This window comes from Anneissia japonica, unplaced genomic scaffold, assembly GCF_011630105.1.
Source record: "Anneissia japonica isolate Jap-2015-1 unplaced genomic scaffold, ASM1163010v1 scaffold10057_len72246_cov111, whole genome shotgun sequence".
Lineage (NCBI taxonomy): Eukaryota > Metazoa > Echinodermata > Crinoidea > Comatulida > Comatulidae > Anneissia > Anneissia japonica.
In genome coordinates, this window is record NW_022722086.1 from 48,699 (window position 1) to 66,116 (window position 17,418).

General features: G+C 33.2%; 1 protein-coding gene across 1 annotated transcript in view; it reads left to right on the plus strand.

Moving 5' to 3' along the window:
- The first annotated feature begins 4,003 nt into the window (after positions 1-4,003).
- LOC117111773 (adhesion G protein-coupled receptor L4-like) overlaps positions 4,004-17,418 on the plus strand; it is a 16,897-nt gene continuing 3,482 nt past the window's right edge. The window contains exons 1-9 of the mRNA XM_033254767.1: positions 4,004-4,131; positions 8,285-8,383; positions 8,659-8,722; positions 9,470-9,578; positions 14,214-14,299; positions 14,831-14,948; positions 15,052-15,149; positions 15,449-15,554; positions 17,111-17,328. Of these exons, the coding sequence (XP_033110658.1) occupies positions 9,507-9,578; positions 14,214-14,299; positions 14,831-14,948; positions 15,052-15,149; positions 15,449-15,554; positions 17,111-17,328 (698 nt within the window). The 5' untranslated portion in view covers positions 4,004-4,131; positions 8,285-8,383; positions 8,659-8,722; positions 9,470-9,506. The remainder of the gene's footprint in view (positions 4,132-8,284; positions 8,384-8,658; positions 8,723-9,469; positions 9,579-14,213; positions 14,300-14,830; positions 14,949-15,051; positions 15,150-15,448; positions 15,555-17,110; positions 17,329-17,418) is intronic.

Genomic DNA, 17,418 nt, shown 5'->3' on the forward strand with positions numbered 1-17,418 from the left:
ATGTCTACAACTTTCAGTAAATGCACATGTTGTACGACTACAGACATGTTTTCTAAAACTACGGAAAACTAAATGTAAACTACAACACAAATGTTGTTAAATTACAGAATAGTCTGTAATTATCATTCAGTAAATGTACATGTTTATTTTGTACATGGACAGACAAGTCGTCTAAAACCACGGAAAACTAAATGTAAACTACAACACAAACCTTGTTAAATTACAGAATAGTCGGTAAATTAACAACTTTTTTATGGAACATTACAGTATTTGTATATTAACAACAATTAGTAAATACACAACGATTTAGTGTATGCGTACAAACATATGATATAAAGACATGGAAAACTATTGTATAATACAACACAAGTGTTGTAAATAAGCAGCAAATCTGTAAATGAACAAGAATTTTAAGAAACAATTGAAAAGTCTGTATTTCTACAACATTCAGTATATATAAAGTAGGTTGTTGTACACAAACAACAACTTGTGTGATAAAAACGTAGACAAATTTTGTAAGGTACAACACAGCTGTTGTTAATTAACAAAAATGTCTGTGAATTAACAAGGAGCTATGCAAAATCATAAAAGTCTGTGTATTTTTATATACCTACAACATTATGTAAATATAAAATTGTGAATATAATAGGTGACTAGTATTAAACGTCAGATATATCATTTCTTTTTACTTTTCGACATGTCTTATTACAGCTAATAGAAACATTTATGTTCTGAAAAAAAAGTCTTTGGTTTGAACGATTTGTAAATACTTCAAGCCTAAAATTAACTAAAAATATGAGCCAAAATTTCTCTTTATATAGGCCTACTACCCAAACACTTACAATACGAAAGTGAGAAAGCTTGCAAATAATGATGGTGATGATGATGATGATGATGATGATGATGATGATGATGATGATGATGATGATGATGATGATGATGATGATGATATTAATAATAATCAATTTTAATTCACTTATTATTTGTTATAGAAACAATAAAACCAAATTTGACATGCCCATCTGACGTGACTGAGGAGACCGACACTGGAGCGGCCACGGCTTCAGCAGACTATTCTAGTGCAATTTATATCAACTGCGGTAGTGATGCAATCATCTCTCCCGATCCTAGCCAGATCTTTCCAGCTCATCTTGAGATTGGAGCTGAACGATTCACCTTCACAGCTACAGATTCGTCGAGAAACAATGATACTTGTACGTTTACAATAATGGTTCAAGGTTAGTAATTACCCACCATTAAAAATAAATGTCATTGTAATAACATTTAAGAATATAATATCCATTTAAAATCATTAGAGCACTTATATAATATTTATAAAGTCTTATAATAAATGTATAATATATAAAATTATCTCTTCTTGTCGATTAAGATGCGTGTCGAATACTAGTCTTGTGGTTGCATACGGTAAGGTGTGAAATCAATTTCCCCGATCGGAATCGAACTTCCAATGAAAACCTCAGTGGCCTAGTTAGTTAAGGCGTCGGAATAAACAGCAGAAAGTCCCGGGTTTAAAATCCGGTTGGGTCAGTTATTGTTTTCACATTTCAGATGCCTCTTCTTTACCGTTCACATTCTTTATATTAATATGAAACCCATGAAGCTTGGATACTCCAAGACCATTCATATATGCAGAACATAAGGATCACTTAAAATGTATGACTGAGGAGACAAAATAACTTCTACGACGAATGCGATTGAAAGCCTTCCTCTTTTTGCAACCAACCTATCTCTCGAAAAAGGAAACTTTCGAATTCAAGACCATTAATTCACCAAGCCCCATTAAGCATCGAAATAAATTTTAAAACAAAAAGCTTATCTTTATCCACAACATCGAATTCAAAAATACTAACAACGAATTAAAAAAAAAATATAGCACGATTATATAAACATCAAAAATACAAACAACTACTCATAAATAGACTTTATGGGTTATCCTTGGCTTTGATTTTTTTTTTCTTGTAAATTGATGTAACGCTTGATTTTTTTTTGTTTTTATTTTATGTATCTCTGTCGATTGTTGATGTTTCCAATTCAATGACCGGATTTTATTGTAATTTTTGTATATGTAATGACCGTATTTTATTGTAATTTGATATAGGACGCTTTTTTTAAATGATTTTCGTGTATTTTAAATTGTGTGTTTTATTGTATATAAAGCTGAATAAAATCAAATCAAAAAGGATGTACCAACAAAGTCGTAACCGAAATGTTATATGGTTTCCAGTTAACCCCCGTATAGCGTCAACGTCGCCACCAATAATATAGGTCACACATTTCTACGCCTAATAAATGAACGTTTCCGACAAAAACAAAAGCTCAGAAAGCTATTCAACAGAAACACATTAAAACTCAGCTCTAGCTGGATGCTGAGTATGAATAGTGCCATAACTTCGCACAACAGAACTATATTATTTAACGAACTACAGAAAAGGAACCCTTCAATCGATAATAAAATGTAACTGTCGCCAGAAGTCCGAATGCCCACTATCCCGCAGATGCCTCACTGAAAGGGTTAAGCTACTGTAACAAGGAGTGACAACAATAAAGAAGAAACTTGCATCGGAAAAAAATTAAACTAGATATATAAATCACAATTACTCGTTCAGTAACGCTAAATACAAAAATAGTTCTAAAATGAGTAAATACATTTGGAAAGTAAGACACTAACAAGCAGTTTATACCATAAAATGGGAAAGTATAAAACAATGCAAGCATATTCTAATGCTATAAAACGATGCAATACATGCCTACATGAAAAGTTCATAATTATTTGTCATCCTGAGTTAAGTCTCAACTGCATGGATAGAAAGAGAGACAGACAGACATACTTTTTTTTTATGGCGCCGGTTAAAACGGAAGTTAATGTAATTAGCGATATACAATATATTACACAATAAAAAGCAAAATACAATAAAATATTAATGATAATAATAACAAATAACAATAACAACAATAACAATAACAATAACAATAACAATAACAATAACAATAACAATAACAATAACAATAACAATAACAATAACAATAACAACAACAATAACAATAATATTAACAATAATAATAATAATAATAATAATAATAATAATAATAATAATAATAATAATAATAATGAAATAATATAATAAGCGAGCGAGTTTCGGAGCAAAAGAAAAGAAGACGAGCGTTGGCCGGTTTTGACATTGAAACGTTACATCCTAAGGCCAAAGCCCGCATACCCCAAACAATGCATCCCAGGGAAGGATCGTTGAAGTGTTAGGGCCAAAGCCCCATACCCCAAACAAAGCAACCCTAGGTAAATTAATTAATATAGAAAAAAAGCAGCACCAAAGCAACTCATTCCAAGTGCAACACAACCTATGTGGCTCGGTTCCAGTAGATACAGAGAATATTTTGTCATTCTTAACGCGTCCTACGAAATTCTTACGAGACAGCACTAGTCCGTGAATTTGTGAACAAGATCGGAGATCTAAAGGTGCAATCTCTACCGTGCATCGATGGCGGCCCGCTGGATCTCAATAGAGATTCTTTAATAATATATAAATTCTAAAAGGCAAATGGGAAAACTCATAAAAGAGCAAACGGCCACATAATTCAAAACTATTTAATATTAAAACGGAACAGTAGAGAAAATCCGATCAGAATGACAAAATAAACTAAGCATCCACTGGAAGGAATCCCAATATCTGCAGACGGATCCGTTTCGGCCTTCCAGGCCTCATCAGTGCAGCTAGGGTATAGACCCAAACGAAACGTTCGACCAGCTTATGTAGGGCCCAAACTAGTCCCACGACCACTAATGATTACAGAGCCAAACCAATATATATACACAGCCCAGGTGTGAATGCAAATAGTGGAATACAAGCTATGTGGCTCGGTTCCAGTAGATACAGAGAATATTTTGTCATTCTTAACGCGTCCTACGAAATTCTTACGAGACAGCACTAGTCCGTGAATATATATATGCAACTGACAACTCCGGGGATATCCCTACCATCTCTCCTAAACCCAATGAAACATTTCCTGATGATCTTGGAATTGGGCCACACAAGTTCAATTTTACCGCTACGGATCCGTCAGGGAATTATGATAATTGTACGTTTACTATCCAAGGTTAGTGATTACGCATATTTTACGATTAAATCTATCACATTAAAATGTAAAAGTGTTAGATTAAAAATTAATTTTTCCTTATAAAATTTGTAATACGATGGAAATAATAACGATACCAACTACTGCGACTGTGGCTTCGATGCCACAGTCACAGTAGTAATGTCGTCATCATTATCATCCTATCATATATAATAATTCTTATATTATCTACTATTAATATACTATTATTACTATTATCATAAACATTAAAATTGCATTTACCATTCCCATTACCGTTACAATCACTATCACCATTGCTATTAGACTTGGGAAAAAAATTTAAAAAAGAGGCCTAAAAATCAAGTTGGGCGGAGTGGAATGTTAGAAACAGTCAACATAGCCATATATCCAAATTAATCCCTCCTGGTCACCCTAAGCCCTGTTGACACTTGATTTTTCACCTTGTAAACAAATGGCCGCCATTTTTCAAAATGGCCTCCAAAATTTAGCTAAAATGTCCTCAAAATTGGAGCTAAATAAGCTACAGATATGATTTTAGTTTCTAAATAATGTCTAGTCAGGCAAAAAACTAGACATGTAAAAACTATTGTCACTCAAACAAGAATAGGACATAATTCATAAATAGGTGTTATTTGTTTTAAATTAACCGCAAAATATACCTAAAATGTACCGGTATATGAAATTAAAATAAATATATAAAATCTCCAAAAGTTGGCGTGTTTGGTATCGTTTAAAAATCTCTTCCGTTGCTGAATAATGTTTTGCAGTTAAAACATATCAAAAAAGGTGTATTTTTTCATACATTATCCCGTAAAGTCCAATTATGGCATACCGTATTAATATAAATTGGACACAGTTGCGTAACTCGTGGCTCTCGGAGTGGGGGTGGACTCCTACTACTACCTAGCACATTACAACCAAGCCTTAAGTAATGCATGTGCTTTCTGGGCGAAACGTGGGCCCTTATTACTACTAATACTACACACATTCCTACAACGCTTTGACAATATTGTAACCTTTTCTATAGTTTCCGAAAAACTAAATAGACCAAAATCCCACAATCAATACATTCTATGGCAGATTTATTAGAAGGGATTCTTTCAACTATACCCCAACTTCAACTTTTTACTACAGAGGTTTGACCAGTTATGTAATGCCTGTGTGCTTTCGGGGGAAACGCTTAGTTCCTCCACTACTAAATGTGTCCCGAAAAAGCCATGGACCCCTACTTACTACTACCGAGCAATCTAATAATACGACACTTTTGACAATGTATTTCCTTTTAATTTTCATAAACATACGAGCCCCGGCCAGCTGCATCCCTACCCACCTTAAAATCCAATCCAATAAATAAAGAATTAAATGCATGGATATCCATAATAGTGGGCCTATTTCTAAATACATGTAATGATATTGTACACAACACGTTAAATTCTTGTACGTATGTATTATTATTATTGTATACATTATAGGCCTACTAATAATTCGGATATTCGGATGATAAACGCTTGCAACATCGTCGATTGAACCTTTAAGTACGATGGTCATTTTATTCAGATTGGCCTTATCGTGTTTCAGAAAAACATAATTTGTGGTATCGAAGTGACACTTTATTAAAACTATCAATAAATTTTGTTACTTAAACGTCGTCATATTAATGTTTTCAAGCCTATTTAATGACCTGAAGAAAAAGTGATCTAGAGGTAGTAGGAAGTAAATTTTTGTCCGTTTCTAAAAAGTTTTACTGTAATAGAGCCTATTATTAAATGTTGGAATGGTACCATATATAGATTTATAACCAGGGAGCAAAGTAGCTTAGCTCAGTTGCATAAAGTGGTGGTAGCCACTGTGTGTGCTGAAACGTGGAGATTTCTTAGGTCTTCGATTCAAATCAAATCAAATCATTCTTTATTGAAACACTCAAAATGGGTTGAATTTTGCAAAAGTAAAGTGTTCAAGCAGAAAAATCCAAACAATCAAATTCTAAGCATTTTTGTAACAAAAAGGACCCACATCACAAAAACTGCAAAAGGAAAGAGGTTCAAAGGGCAAAAAGGCAACCAATATTAAAATCAATATTATTATTATTATTATTATTATTATTTTATTATTATTATCATATTATTATTATTATTATTATTATTAATTATCATTATTAATATTATTATTATAATTCTAATTATTGTAGTGAGATTATTGTAGTATTTTAAATACTTATTTTAAAATCAACAAAGCATTAGCCTGTGCATGGAGTTCTTACCAGCCCTGAAACAAACCAAAATTTAAGATGATTTTTTTTGGACCGTTCAGTTTTAACTTTTAGGAGGATAAATTCTTTAGGTCTTCTAAAGCCGGTTACTCATTGCGTGCGACGGCGACGCGACGGCAACGCGACGAAGAACGCACGCGAAGACGCGGACTTAAATGGATCGTCTTTTTAATGAGGATCCGTTCAGATTGCCACTGACAATCAGCAGACGGCGTTGCGTCGTCTGTCGCTCGCCGGAAGCAAATGTGGATTCGTCGTGCAACCGTCGTACGACGCAGTGAGTGTCCGGCTTAAGATGGTAATTGGAAGAGGCTTTAGGAAGGAGGTGGTGTAATCAATTCTAATCGCTGCTCTCCTTGTGTTTCAGACGGAGGGCTGAAATGCAAATTACGATAGCGTATCGTCTTTCGGATGAGACATTTAACCCGTTGGTCCCGTGTGCATTATGGCCTGTGTGCAAGTTAAAGAACGCTATATACTAATCGGAAAAGAGGGGATTGTCTCCCGGTGTATATTGTCGTAATGACTAATGCGTTCTCGTGCGCCAGTCAGTCTAAATTTGCCAATTGTTTTAAAAATGAAATTAAAAAGAAAATTATACTTGCATTTTAAGTCTATGAGTGCCACTTCCGGCCACTTAAAGGTGCCCTAATCATAAATGATTAGCCATAACCATGCTGGAGACTTTTGTAGTTTATCCTTGGTGTTTACACTGAATATACCCATCCACCCATAAGGGGCGGATATAGAGAAATAATTTTGTTTAGCAGTAGTGGAGACCACTGACATTTAACAAAATTGGCTTGGAGCTGGCCTACGGTGTGACGTCATGCTCCTTTCTTTCTGGACTTTTTGCTCCATTTTTGGGGGTTGGGATAGATAGACCCCGTGTGTCCTGGACCCGCCCCTGAAACGATTGATTGAATGATTGTTTGATAATACTTATTTATATTGGCAAAGCTACATTAATGGAACATAGATTAATATATTCATATATTCATGATTAAGCTAATGAAATGCACATGCATATGCATAGACCTGATATATATGTTGCACGCAAATGTGTGTGGATTAGTCACACAATATGGGGGTTACGCTCCCCGGTCACTTCGTGAGCAGAAATATTTACTGATGTGCAAGGTGCTCCTAAGATTTTTTTTTTTCGGCCCAGAGTCCTATGACTCGTCGTTGCACCAGTGGAAAGGAAGGACCATGCCTATTAATATTTTAACAAGTCAGTCAGCCAATCAAATGTATATTTATTATTTATATTTATTACGTTTTTCAAGAAATCACACAGGTGTTACATAATCTTGTCAAACCTCCATGTCGTAGTTGGACTGACCCCTTCTAATAAATTTGCCAAAGAGTTTGTGGCATTTTGGTCTATTTGTTGTTTTTTTTTTTTATTATTATTATAGAAAAGTTATCGTTTCCAGGCGTTTAATAAAGTGATGTGTAGCACAGAAGGGCCCGACCCACGTCGTGGCCTCTCAAGGACCCACTTGAACTGGATAGTAAAATGATAGTTAGTAGTAGGAGATCCCCCCCTCACCCCATCCATGAGAGCTCACGAGCCCTCATAGATGGATATATACATATATACATACACATATACACCCATACATACATACATACACACATACATACATACACATATACATATATACATATACATATATACATATACATATGTAGAGACTATTTGGTGTAGTTGGGGCTGAGTTAAACATTTAGAAACTTACCTATGACAGCATTTAAACTTTTATTTTCTGCTGTTTTGCGCATTGCAACATGATATTTTTTTCTCAAAAGTAAGTAACCTGTACGAAAACCCAAGAAATAATAGATTGCGCAGATAATGTTTTAATATTTATATTGCAGTTCACCTAACATTTGACGGAACAGAAGTCTCCGACGTTGCTTTATCTTCTGACCCAGATAGTGTCACATTATCGGCTTCAGTTGACGCAGACGGAAAAAGTATCGATATCTATATTAATTAAAAAAGTATAAACGTTATGGACAAATAAATATATCAGTAGTACATGTTACTCAAAGTAATATGTTTCTATTAGTAAACGAACTAAGACATGAGAGCATTTTTAGATTAACTCTGGGTAATCTTTAAAACTAAATGAGACGCATTATTAAAAATACGAAATAGGCATATTTCATTGAATTAAGGTGAATTTGTTAATGTTAGTGCCTTGATTAAATAACCTGGTGCAAGTAAACTCTAAATTCTTATTCTATAGACGGACCATTCAAAGTCTCTGCAAATCAAACTGTTCTTGATGAATCCATATCTCTGCAAACTTCGTAAGTTACGTTCAAGAGTGTACATTGCTTCGCTGCATAGAACAGATGGGGTATTACAACTTACCGTATTAATATATACATGGTAGATAATGTTGAAAACAGTTTCGGCCAGACTGGCTCTTCGCAGTTTAATAATTACCTAAAGTTTGTATATATGTGTGTGTGTGTGTGTGTATATATATATGTGTATATATATATATATGTGTGTATATATATATATATTTACCTTTCTTTGATGATTTATATATATATATATGTATATATTTGTATATATATGTATATATATGTATACATTTACGCACATATACATATACATACATACTACTACAGCCTTAACATCGGCGGTGGTTCCAATCGCTCTTCGCCCATGGTTCGGTTGGTAGAAGTCTTCTTTCGGAAGAGTTGGGGGGTTACCCCGATGATGATTCATTTCAGCTCTTGATGGCTGCTAGAAAGTCACGGACCACGCCCATACGCAATTCAGCACAATTACGCTGCAAGTTATTGGTTATTCTCCTACCTTTAACCCTTTATAACCGTATATGGAGTGTTTGTTTAATCGAGGAACCAGTCGAGATTTTATATTTGCTTTTTCATAATATTTCGATGTTTCAGTGTAGCAGTTTTGACAGAAAGTCATCCTTAATTATTAATTTTGTTGACTTTTTCTGATAAAAATGTGTCAACCTTTTTGTCTAATACATTTCATTCATTTTTAACAATGTATTTTGTATTATTATTTTGCAGTGGAGAAGAATTAAGTAGTGCTTCTGATATTGTGAGCATGGATATTTATGACAAAAACAATGAAATAATACAAGTTAAAAGTATTGAAATTAACTTTCCTGTAATTAAGGTAAACATATATAATTGTAACTATTTTAAATATATTTTATATTATTTTAAACTACAAATTAAGATGGGTAAATTAAAAACAAAATACCACCATGAGATATTCAGTTTTACAAAATAACAGTTGATAAGCTTTGTTGTTATAGAATGTTTGCTTTTGAATTCCATGTCATAGATTCAAACCCTGTCGCATGCTTTTCTCTCACGACGAAACTGAAGTTCTTTGCTGGAAAGTGGAGGAAAAATGGTCAGCCTTTTGATTTTCGCACTGAATAGTACAATTTAATGCTGCTGGCCGGGAGATCCTGATACCGTGTATTAGTTCATACTGTCATCTTCATTCTCTTTTCATATTATCTAGCCTGCAAATTATGTACTTATTATTGTATCTTTAAGTAATGTCTGGGAGCCGCTACTGATAACTCCTTTTGAATTTCATTATTGATCAAGTCTTGCTGTTTATTATTTTACCTATTTGTTCATTTGTTACTTATTTTGCTTGTTATGGATCTTTATCAGTGCCCTATTGTATCAATTATTACCTCAGTTTAAAGTTTGTGGGTGTTACGATAATTGTACATTTTACTATCTTGACTAAATGCTCTTGGAAACTATCGCAATTATTCATGTTTATAAACTTAATCATACATCACTGATCTTGTAGGATGGCAATCCCTCCCATTTAATAATTTAGATAGTACTGAAATTACCTTACCTAATATCAACCCCATTTTATTAGTGAACTCGAGCAAATCATTAAATACCAAATTCAATCCTATTGAAAATGTCATCGATACTAAATATGATGATCAATTAGACCCAACACGAAATTATCTACAAGAGCATTCCAATACATTAGAAAACTGTAAATATATGGGTGAGGATGAATTTAATAATTTTTCTGAAAAAATATCATCTCAGGCACTCTCATTGTTCCATTTGAACATTAAAAGCCTTTCTAAGCACATCGATGATCTAAAACACTATTTATCCACATTAAATCATACATTTTCTATTATAGGAATTTCTGAGACCTGGCTTAACCCCACATCTGTGACTCCCCATATTAGTAATTACACAATTCACTCTAAAGATAGGCTTAATCAAAGTACATAAGAACCTAAAATTCATCCCACGACCTAATCTCGCTCTTGATGTTAATGCTTGTGAATCCCTCTTTGTTGAAATCATAAACGAAAATAATAAAAATGTAATCATAGGTATTATTTATAGAGCACCTGGCTTAAATGTACATCACTTTACATCTGCCCTTGAATAAACTATAATCTATAATAAAGATAAACAATGAAAATAAAAAAGTGCTATATAATGGGTGATTATAACATTAACTTACTTAATCATAATTGTCACAACCCCACTAGTGAATTTATTGAAAATATTATGGCAAACACTTTTTATCCATTTATATCTAAACCTACACGCATTTCGGATAACTCTGCCACTTTGATCGATAACATATTTACTAATTTATTTGATGATAATATTCTACAGGTATCAAGTGTTTTAATAACTGACATATCTGATCATCTTCCAATATTCCACATCGGTTGTCCTGTCAAATCAACTAAGAGCAATGACATAATATTAATATAAAACTAAAAATGTATTTAATTAACGAACTCTGAATGCTTTCAATGAAGCTTTAACTCTAGTAGACTGGTCTGTGGTCTATCAAAAAAGTGATCCAAATGATGCTTATAACTGATTTTATAACATTTATAGAAGTGTACATGATAAACATATTTGTAATAGAAATAATTCTCGTAATACCAAAAGATGTAAGCAACCCTGGATGAGCCCTGGCTTGGTAAAATCGAGCCAGTGGAAGCATGTGCTATATAAAAGGTATATGAAGAACCCCAACATGAATAATAAAATAATATATACTCGGTTTAAAAACAAATATATTAACCTGTGCAGAATTGCCAAAAAAAAACAGTTTTACATTAATAAATTTGAACAAACAAAGGTAACATTAAGCAAACATGGAATGTTATCAACTCTGTGATAAGGCCTCAAGGAACCCAACTTGCTATTCCAGATACCTTCTATCATAATAATACACGTGTTACTGGTAGTCAGAATATTACTGACTTTTTCAATCATTATTTTGTAACCGTAGGTCCAAAGGTTGTAAAATCAATTATTCCGCCTACTGTTCAAATTGCGCCATCTGACTACTTGACTGGCAACCGCTGCCCCTCATTCTTTTTAACACCTGTTGTAGAACAGGATGTTATACGAAATCTAGATTCCAACAAATGTTCGGGTTTTGACAACATAACGTCAAAAGTGGTCAAAGGCTCTGCATTATCCATTTGAAAACCACTGACTTATATTATCAATCAGTCGTTTATAAAAGGAATCGTACCTGATAACCTGAAAATTGCTAAAGTATTGCCAATTTTCAAAAAAAGGTAAACGTGATGATTTCACAAATTATCGACCCATATCTATCTTACCAATATTTTCTAAAATACTTAAAAATTATGTATTCCAAATTATACTCATTTTTAGATAAATTCACTATCCTCAACGATCACCAATTTGGGTTTCGTGAAAACCATTCGACATCTGATGCTATTATGGATCTTATCGCCAACATTACGGCGGGATTTTGAAAATAAGAAATTCTTAATCAGTGTGTTTATGGACCTTTCTAAGGCCTTTGATGTTATTGATCATGATATTTTGCTTAAAAAGCTACATTACTATGGAATCAGAGGTATTGTTTTACATTGGTTATCTAGTTACTTCAGTTGTAGGAAACAATACGTCATCGTTAACTCAAATGAATCAAATCTTTCAGGCATAACATGTGGCCTACCACAAGGGTCAGTATTAGGCCCTTTGCTGTTTCTAATTTATATTAACGACATTCATTTGGTTAGTAATGTACTTAAAACGGTGTCATTCGCTGATGATACGACTGTTTTCCTATCAGGAGACAATCTTGATATGTTGTTAACCATCAAGTTAACCATTGTTAAATATTGCCAAAAAAATAACTATATAATTTTCCGTCCAACTCAGAAGAAATGCCCTGAAATTGACAATCCTTTTAAAATCAATGGTAAAGCAATAGCTCAACAGAAAAAAGTTCAATTCTTGGGTATAATTTTAAATGAACATATTATTATTAACTGGAAAATTCATATTGACTTCCTCAATAGTAACTCAAGGGTCAGTATTAGGCCCTTTGCTGTTTCTAATTTATATTAACGACATTCATTTGGTTAGTAATGTACTTAAAACGGTGTCATTCGCTGATGATACGACTGTTTTCCTATCAAGAGACAATCTTGATATGTTGTTAACCATCAAGTTAACCATTGTTAAATATTGGCAAAAAAATAACTATATAATTTTCCGTCCAACTCAGAAGAAATGCCCTGAAATTGACAATCCTCTTAAAATCAATGGTAAAGCAATAGCTCAACAGAAAGAAGTTCAATTCTTGGGTATAATTTTTAATGAACATATTAACTGGAAAATTCATATTGACTTCGTTGCAAGAAAAATTTCTAAATCGATAGGAGTAATTGGCAGAGTCAAACAGTTTTTCCCTACAAATATTTTACTCGCTCTTTACAATACACTAATTTCGCCTTACCTCCAGTATGGTAATATTATATGGAGAAATGACTATCCCTCAAACCTTGTTAAACTATATAACCTCCAAAAACGAATTATTCGTATTATTACATCATCACCATATAGATGCAATGCTGAACCACTATTTCATCAACATAATCTTTTGAATATTTATGACATTAATAAGGTACAAGTAGGATGTTTTATGTATAAACACACCCATGAAATGTTACAAAATGTATTTAAGGATCTATTTCAGTACAAAAGTAATGTTCATAACTATCGGACAAGACAGTGTAATAGGCTTCGTATTCCGTTTGTTAGGCTGACTAAAAGCCAATTCTCAATTTGTATCCATGGTCCGCATGTATGGAACAATATTGATAGTAAACTAAAAACATCAAATACTATTAAGACTTTTAGTAAACTACTTAAAAAGGAAATCATCTCAAATTATCAAAATGTACTTATGGAACAACATTGATAGTAGTAAACTAAAAACACCAAATACTCATAAGACTTTTAGTAAACTCTGAAAAAAGGATATCAATAGGTACTTTTATGATATTTTTTTCTTTTTTGTGTGTTTTAATTTTTAGTCTTTGTATCTGTTAAAAGGGACCATTTAGACAAGCATAGGCTTCTAAACTGGTCCCTCGCCATAGTATTGTATGTTTTCTTTTTTCTGTTGCTCATGGTGAAATAAATGTCACATTGATTGATTGATTGATTGATTGATTGATTAATTGATTGATTGATTGACTAAGACATTCTACTTCCTGGATATAGACACTAAATTTTAAAGTGTTACACTGCCCACTAATTTGCGTGTTACTTGCTGCTGGCTGTAAAAAACTTAAAAACCAAGTACGACACATGCAAGTTAATTCACTTACATTGAAACCAATAAGCAAGACCTTTTCAGGCAGGAATTTTGTCAGTTTGTTTACATCAGTCATGCATCATGGGCATTGTTCAATAACTTAAATTAACATCACTTTCTTTTAACAAAATATGTATGAAGGTAAATAGTACAGAAAATGGTAAAAGTGCGAGTCTTTCCCCGGTACCGGTATGTTACTATACACAAGATGAAAATGTCATATCAGCGTAAGTAAATATTCTTACATTATTATAACATAATAATGGTAATAAATATTACAACAGTAGGCCTAACAAAATAGATTGGCGTTTTTGCTTCCCTGTAGTATTTGAGTATGTAATTTGAATACTTATAAATAGTTTTAGAAGACAGCAAAAATTTACTGAACACGGAATAAATTTTTATATATCAAATACAAAATCTGTGTTGAAAATGAGTTTGTAATTTTTTATTTTATTCAGTATAAAGCAACACAATTTAAAAGCACAACATGTTTACATTAACAGCAATGAACATTTTTTTGGAGATATAATTCAGGGCATAATAACAATGGCAACATGATTATATCAAATAAATTAACATTTTACCATATAGGCCTATAAACGACAAAAGCATGTATGTCAGCAAGTTTAGTAAATAACAGAAACGGTAGAATAAATACTGTAGATTGATTGAACATGCTTTGTTGACTCAATATTTACATATTGATTTTCGTTAAATATTGTTCACAATCGTTGATTAATGTTAATATTTTTAAGTAAATGGTCAATGAAGGGCTGTAAAACTGTCTATGAAAACTATGTCAAGAACGGCGTGACGTGTGTATGTGATCATCTGACATCGTTTGTCATTTTGATGAAACCGAAGCCGGTACCGGTATGTACTAAACAAATAGGAAATTATGGATATATAAGTAAAGGATTAAAAATACACGCTTGTTTAAGAACCTCAGTATTAATCCTATTACAATATTTTCTAGACAAACGAGAACGACATTTTGTCTTTGCTTACAACAGTTGGGTTATCAATTTCAAGTTTGTTTCTCATAATTACTCTCGTCATTATCTGTATTTTCAGGTAAGTTTGAATAAATATTATATATTTTATGTTCGTATTAATCATGAAATTAAAATATGACATAGCTTTAATTTTCAACATCCGATAAAAATTTGATCAAAAAATCATTGGTAATTTGTATCTTATATGCAGCAGGGCAAGCGAATCATTTTACATAGACTCGGATATCCCGATCGGTACTCAAAATATTATGTTTTTGTATACATTTTCCTACTTTCTGCTTATAGTTCAGGAAATCATTCATTTTGAAAATAATGTTGAGTAGTAAACAATCAAACTTTTGGTTATTTGTATTTCAGAGATTTAAGAAATTCTGAGAGATATAAAATCATGCGCCACTTGGTCATCGCTTTACTTTGTGTCAATTGCTTCTTTTTGTTACTCGAAGTTGATGCAAAAGAATCGGTATGTCTTCGTATTTTTACCCAATAGCCTCAACAAGTATAGAATAGAAAAATGTCCGACTCTGGGGTTTCTTTTAAACGCAATGCTAGTCTTTCATAATGGAAATACCATTGGGTTGTATGAATACTAGAACTCTAATTCCAATGCATTCGATGTTTCAAAAATGCCAGTGTTTATCGGCACTTCAAAAAAATGACAATCCGGTTTTTTTAAAACGAGCTAAAACTTCGAAATCACGTCATTTCGTATTCTTAAAATGAATTTGACTAGAGGACTGCAAATAAATCACGCGCACTTCAACTGAAGTATTTCAACTATTTGATTTTTCTAGCCTGGTTAAGGGCAAGCTAAAATGCCGATTTAAAAATTCGCATCGTTAAAAACGTATGTTTTATAGCTCACACGATTTATTACAAGAAACAGAAATGGTACCCTATGCAGGTCTAATATTTTATAAGTGTAGTTAATGAAAAATTGCATTCCAGATTAACCCAATAGCCATGTTTAGCTTGTCATAAAGTTGCTGCCAATTTGCTTAAGAGAAAAATTTTCGCAGGTGATTCGGGTCGGAATCAAACCAACGAAGTGATTTGGGTTGGAATCGAACACACGATCTCCAGGTATCTAGGCTGCTGTCTTAAACACTAGACCACCGAGCATGCGCTTAGTAGTCTATTGATGAATACAATATAAAAAAAAGTAGCAGTAGGTACTTCAATGCTTTACCGATGGCGTATTTTCGTCAGGAGAAATAATACAAAAGGTTTGCCTACCAGACTTGTTGAATGCTCAGTACAATCCCAAATATTTGCGAAAGAAAATCACTAGTGATTCGGGTGGGAATTGAATCTACGACCTCCAGGTACCAAGCCTGATATCTTAACTACTAGACAACCGAGATTTGCGATTGGTGGCTAGTGGTGAATCCGATTCTCAAGTAGCAGTGGGTACTGCAATGCTATTCCGATTGTGTATTTTCGTCAGGAGAAATAATACGAATTGATGTTTGCCGCCCTACCTGGCTTGTTATAAGTACGGTATTGAATGTCCGGTACATTCCCATTTCTTTTCCCCCAAAAAAAATCCTCAAGTAATTTGGGTGGTTAAGACATTAGGCTACTTATCTGGAGGTCGTGATTTAAACTAGATCGTCACAAAAACGTAATACTTTCTTCCATGTAACTTGACAAGTTAAACTTTCTCAAAGTTTCATTCAGATCAGTTTACCCGTTTTTGAAATATCTGGTGTAGAGTGTTTGCTCTTAAGCCACTTTAATTGGCCCTCACAACACACTCCACTCTAGACACTAAATATTAGGAAGTACATCCTTGATATAATGGTCTATGCTTCGACAAAGAATGGAAAGATCCAAGAATGGAAAGTAACCAAAGTGCCGGGCGGAAAACGCAAGTGCAGAAAGATAGGAAAAACGACGTGGAAGAAAAAAAGAAAAAAAATAATAACAAAAACAATGGCTTTTCTAACTACTGCTGAAAAAGCAAATAACGTCTTGGAAGTACGGTAACAATTTAACATCGACATTCTGTCCTCACAGATCCCATGCAATGTCCTTGCAGCTTTTCTGCACTACAGTCTTTTGGCAGCTTTCTCCTGGATGTTGATTATATCAACGGATTTATTCATGAAGATCAAACGTCCGTTTGCTGATCATTCAAAGCGCTTCACTTACTGTCGGTTCATAGGATGGATTGGACCTGTCATTGTTGTTGCAGTGACTGCTGGTATAACAAGAGAAAACTACGCATCTGATAAGTAAACATATTTTTGTTCACTACAAAAGGACTGTAATTTTAAGATTTACTGCAGTACAGGGACATTAAATCATACTTATTACTTTGATTG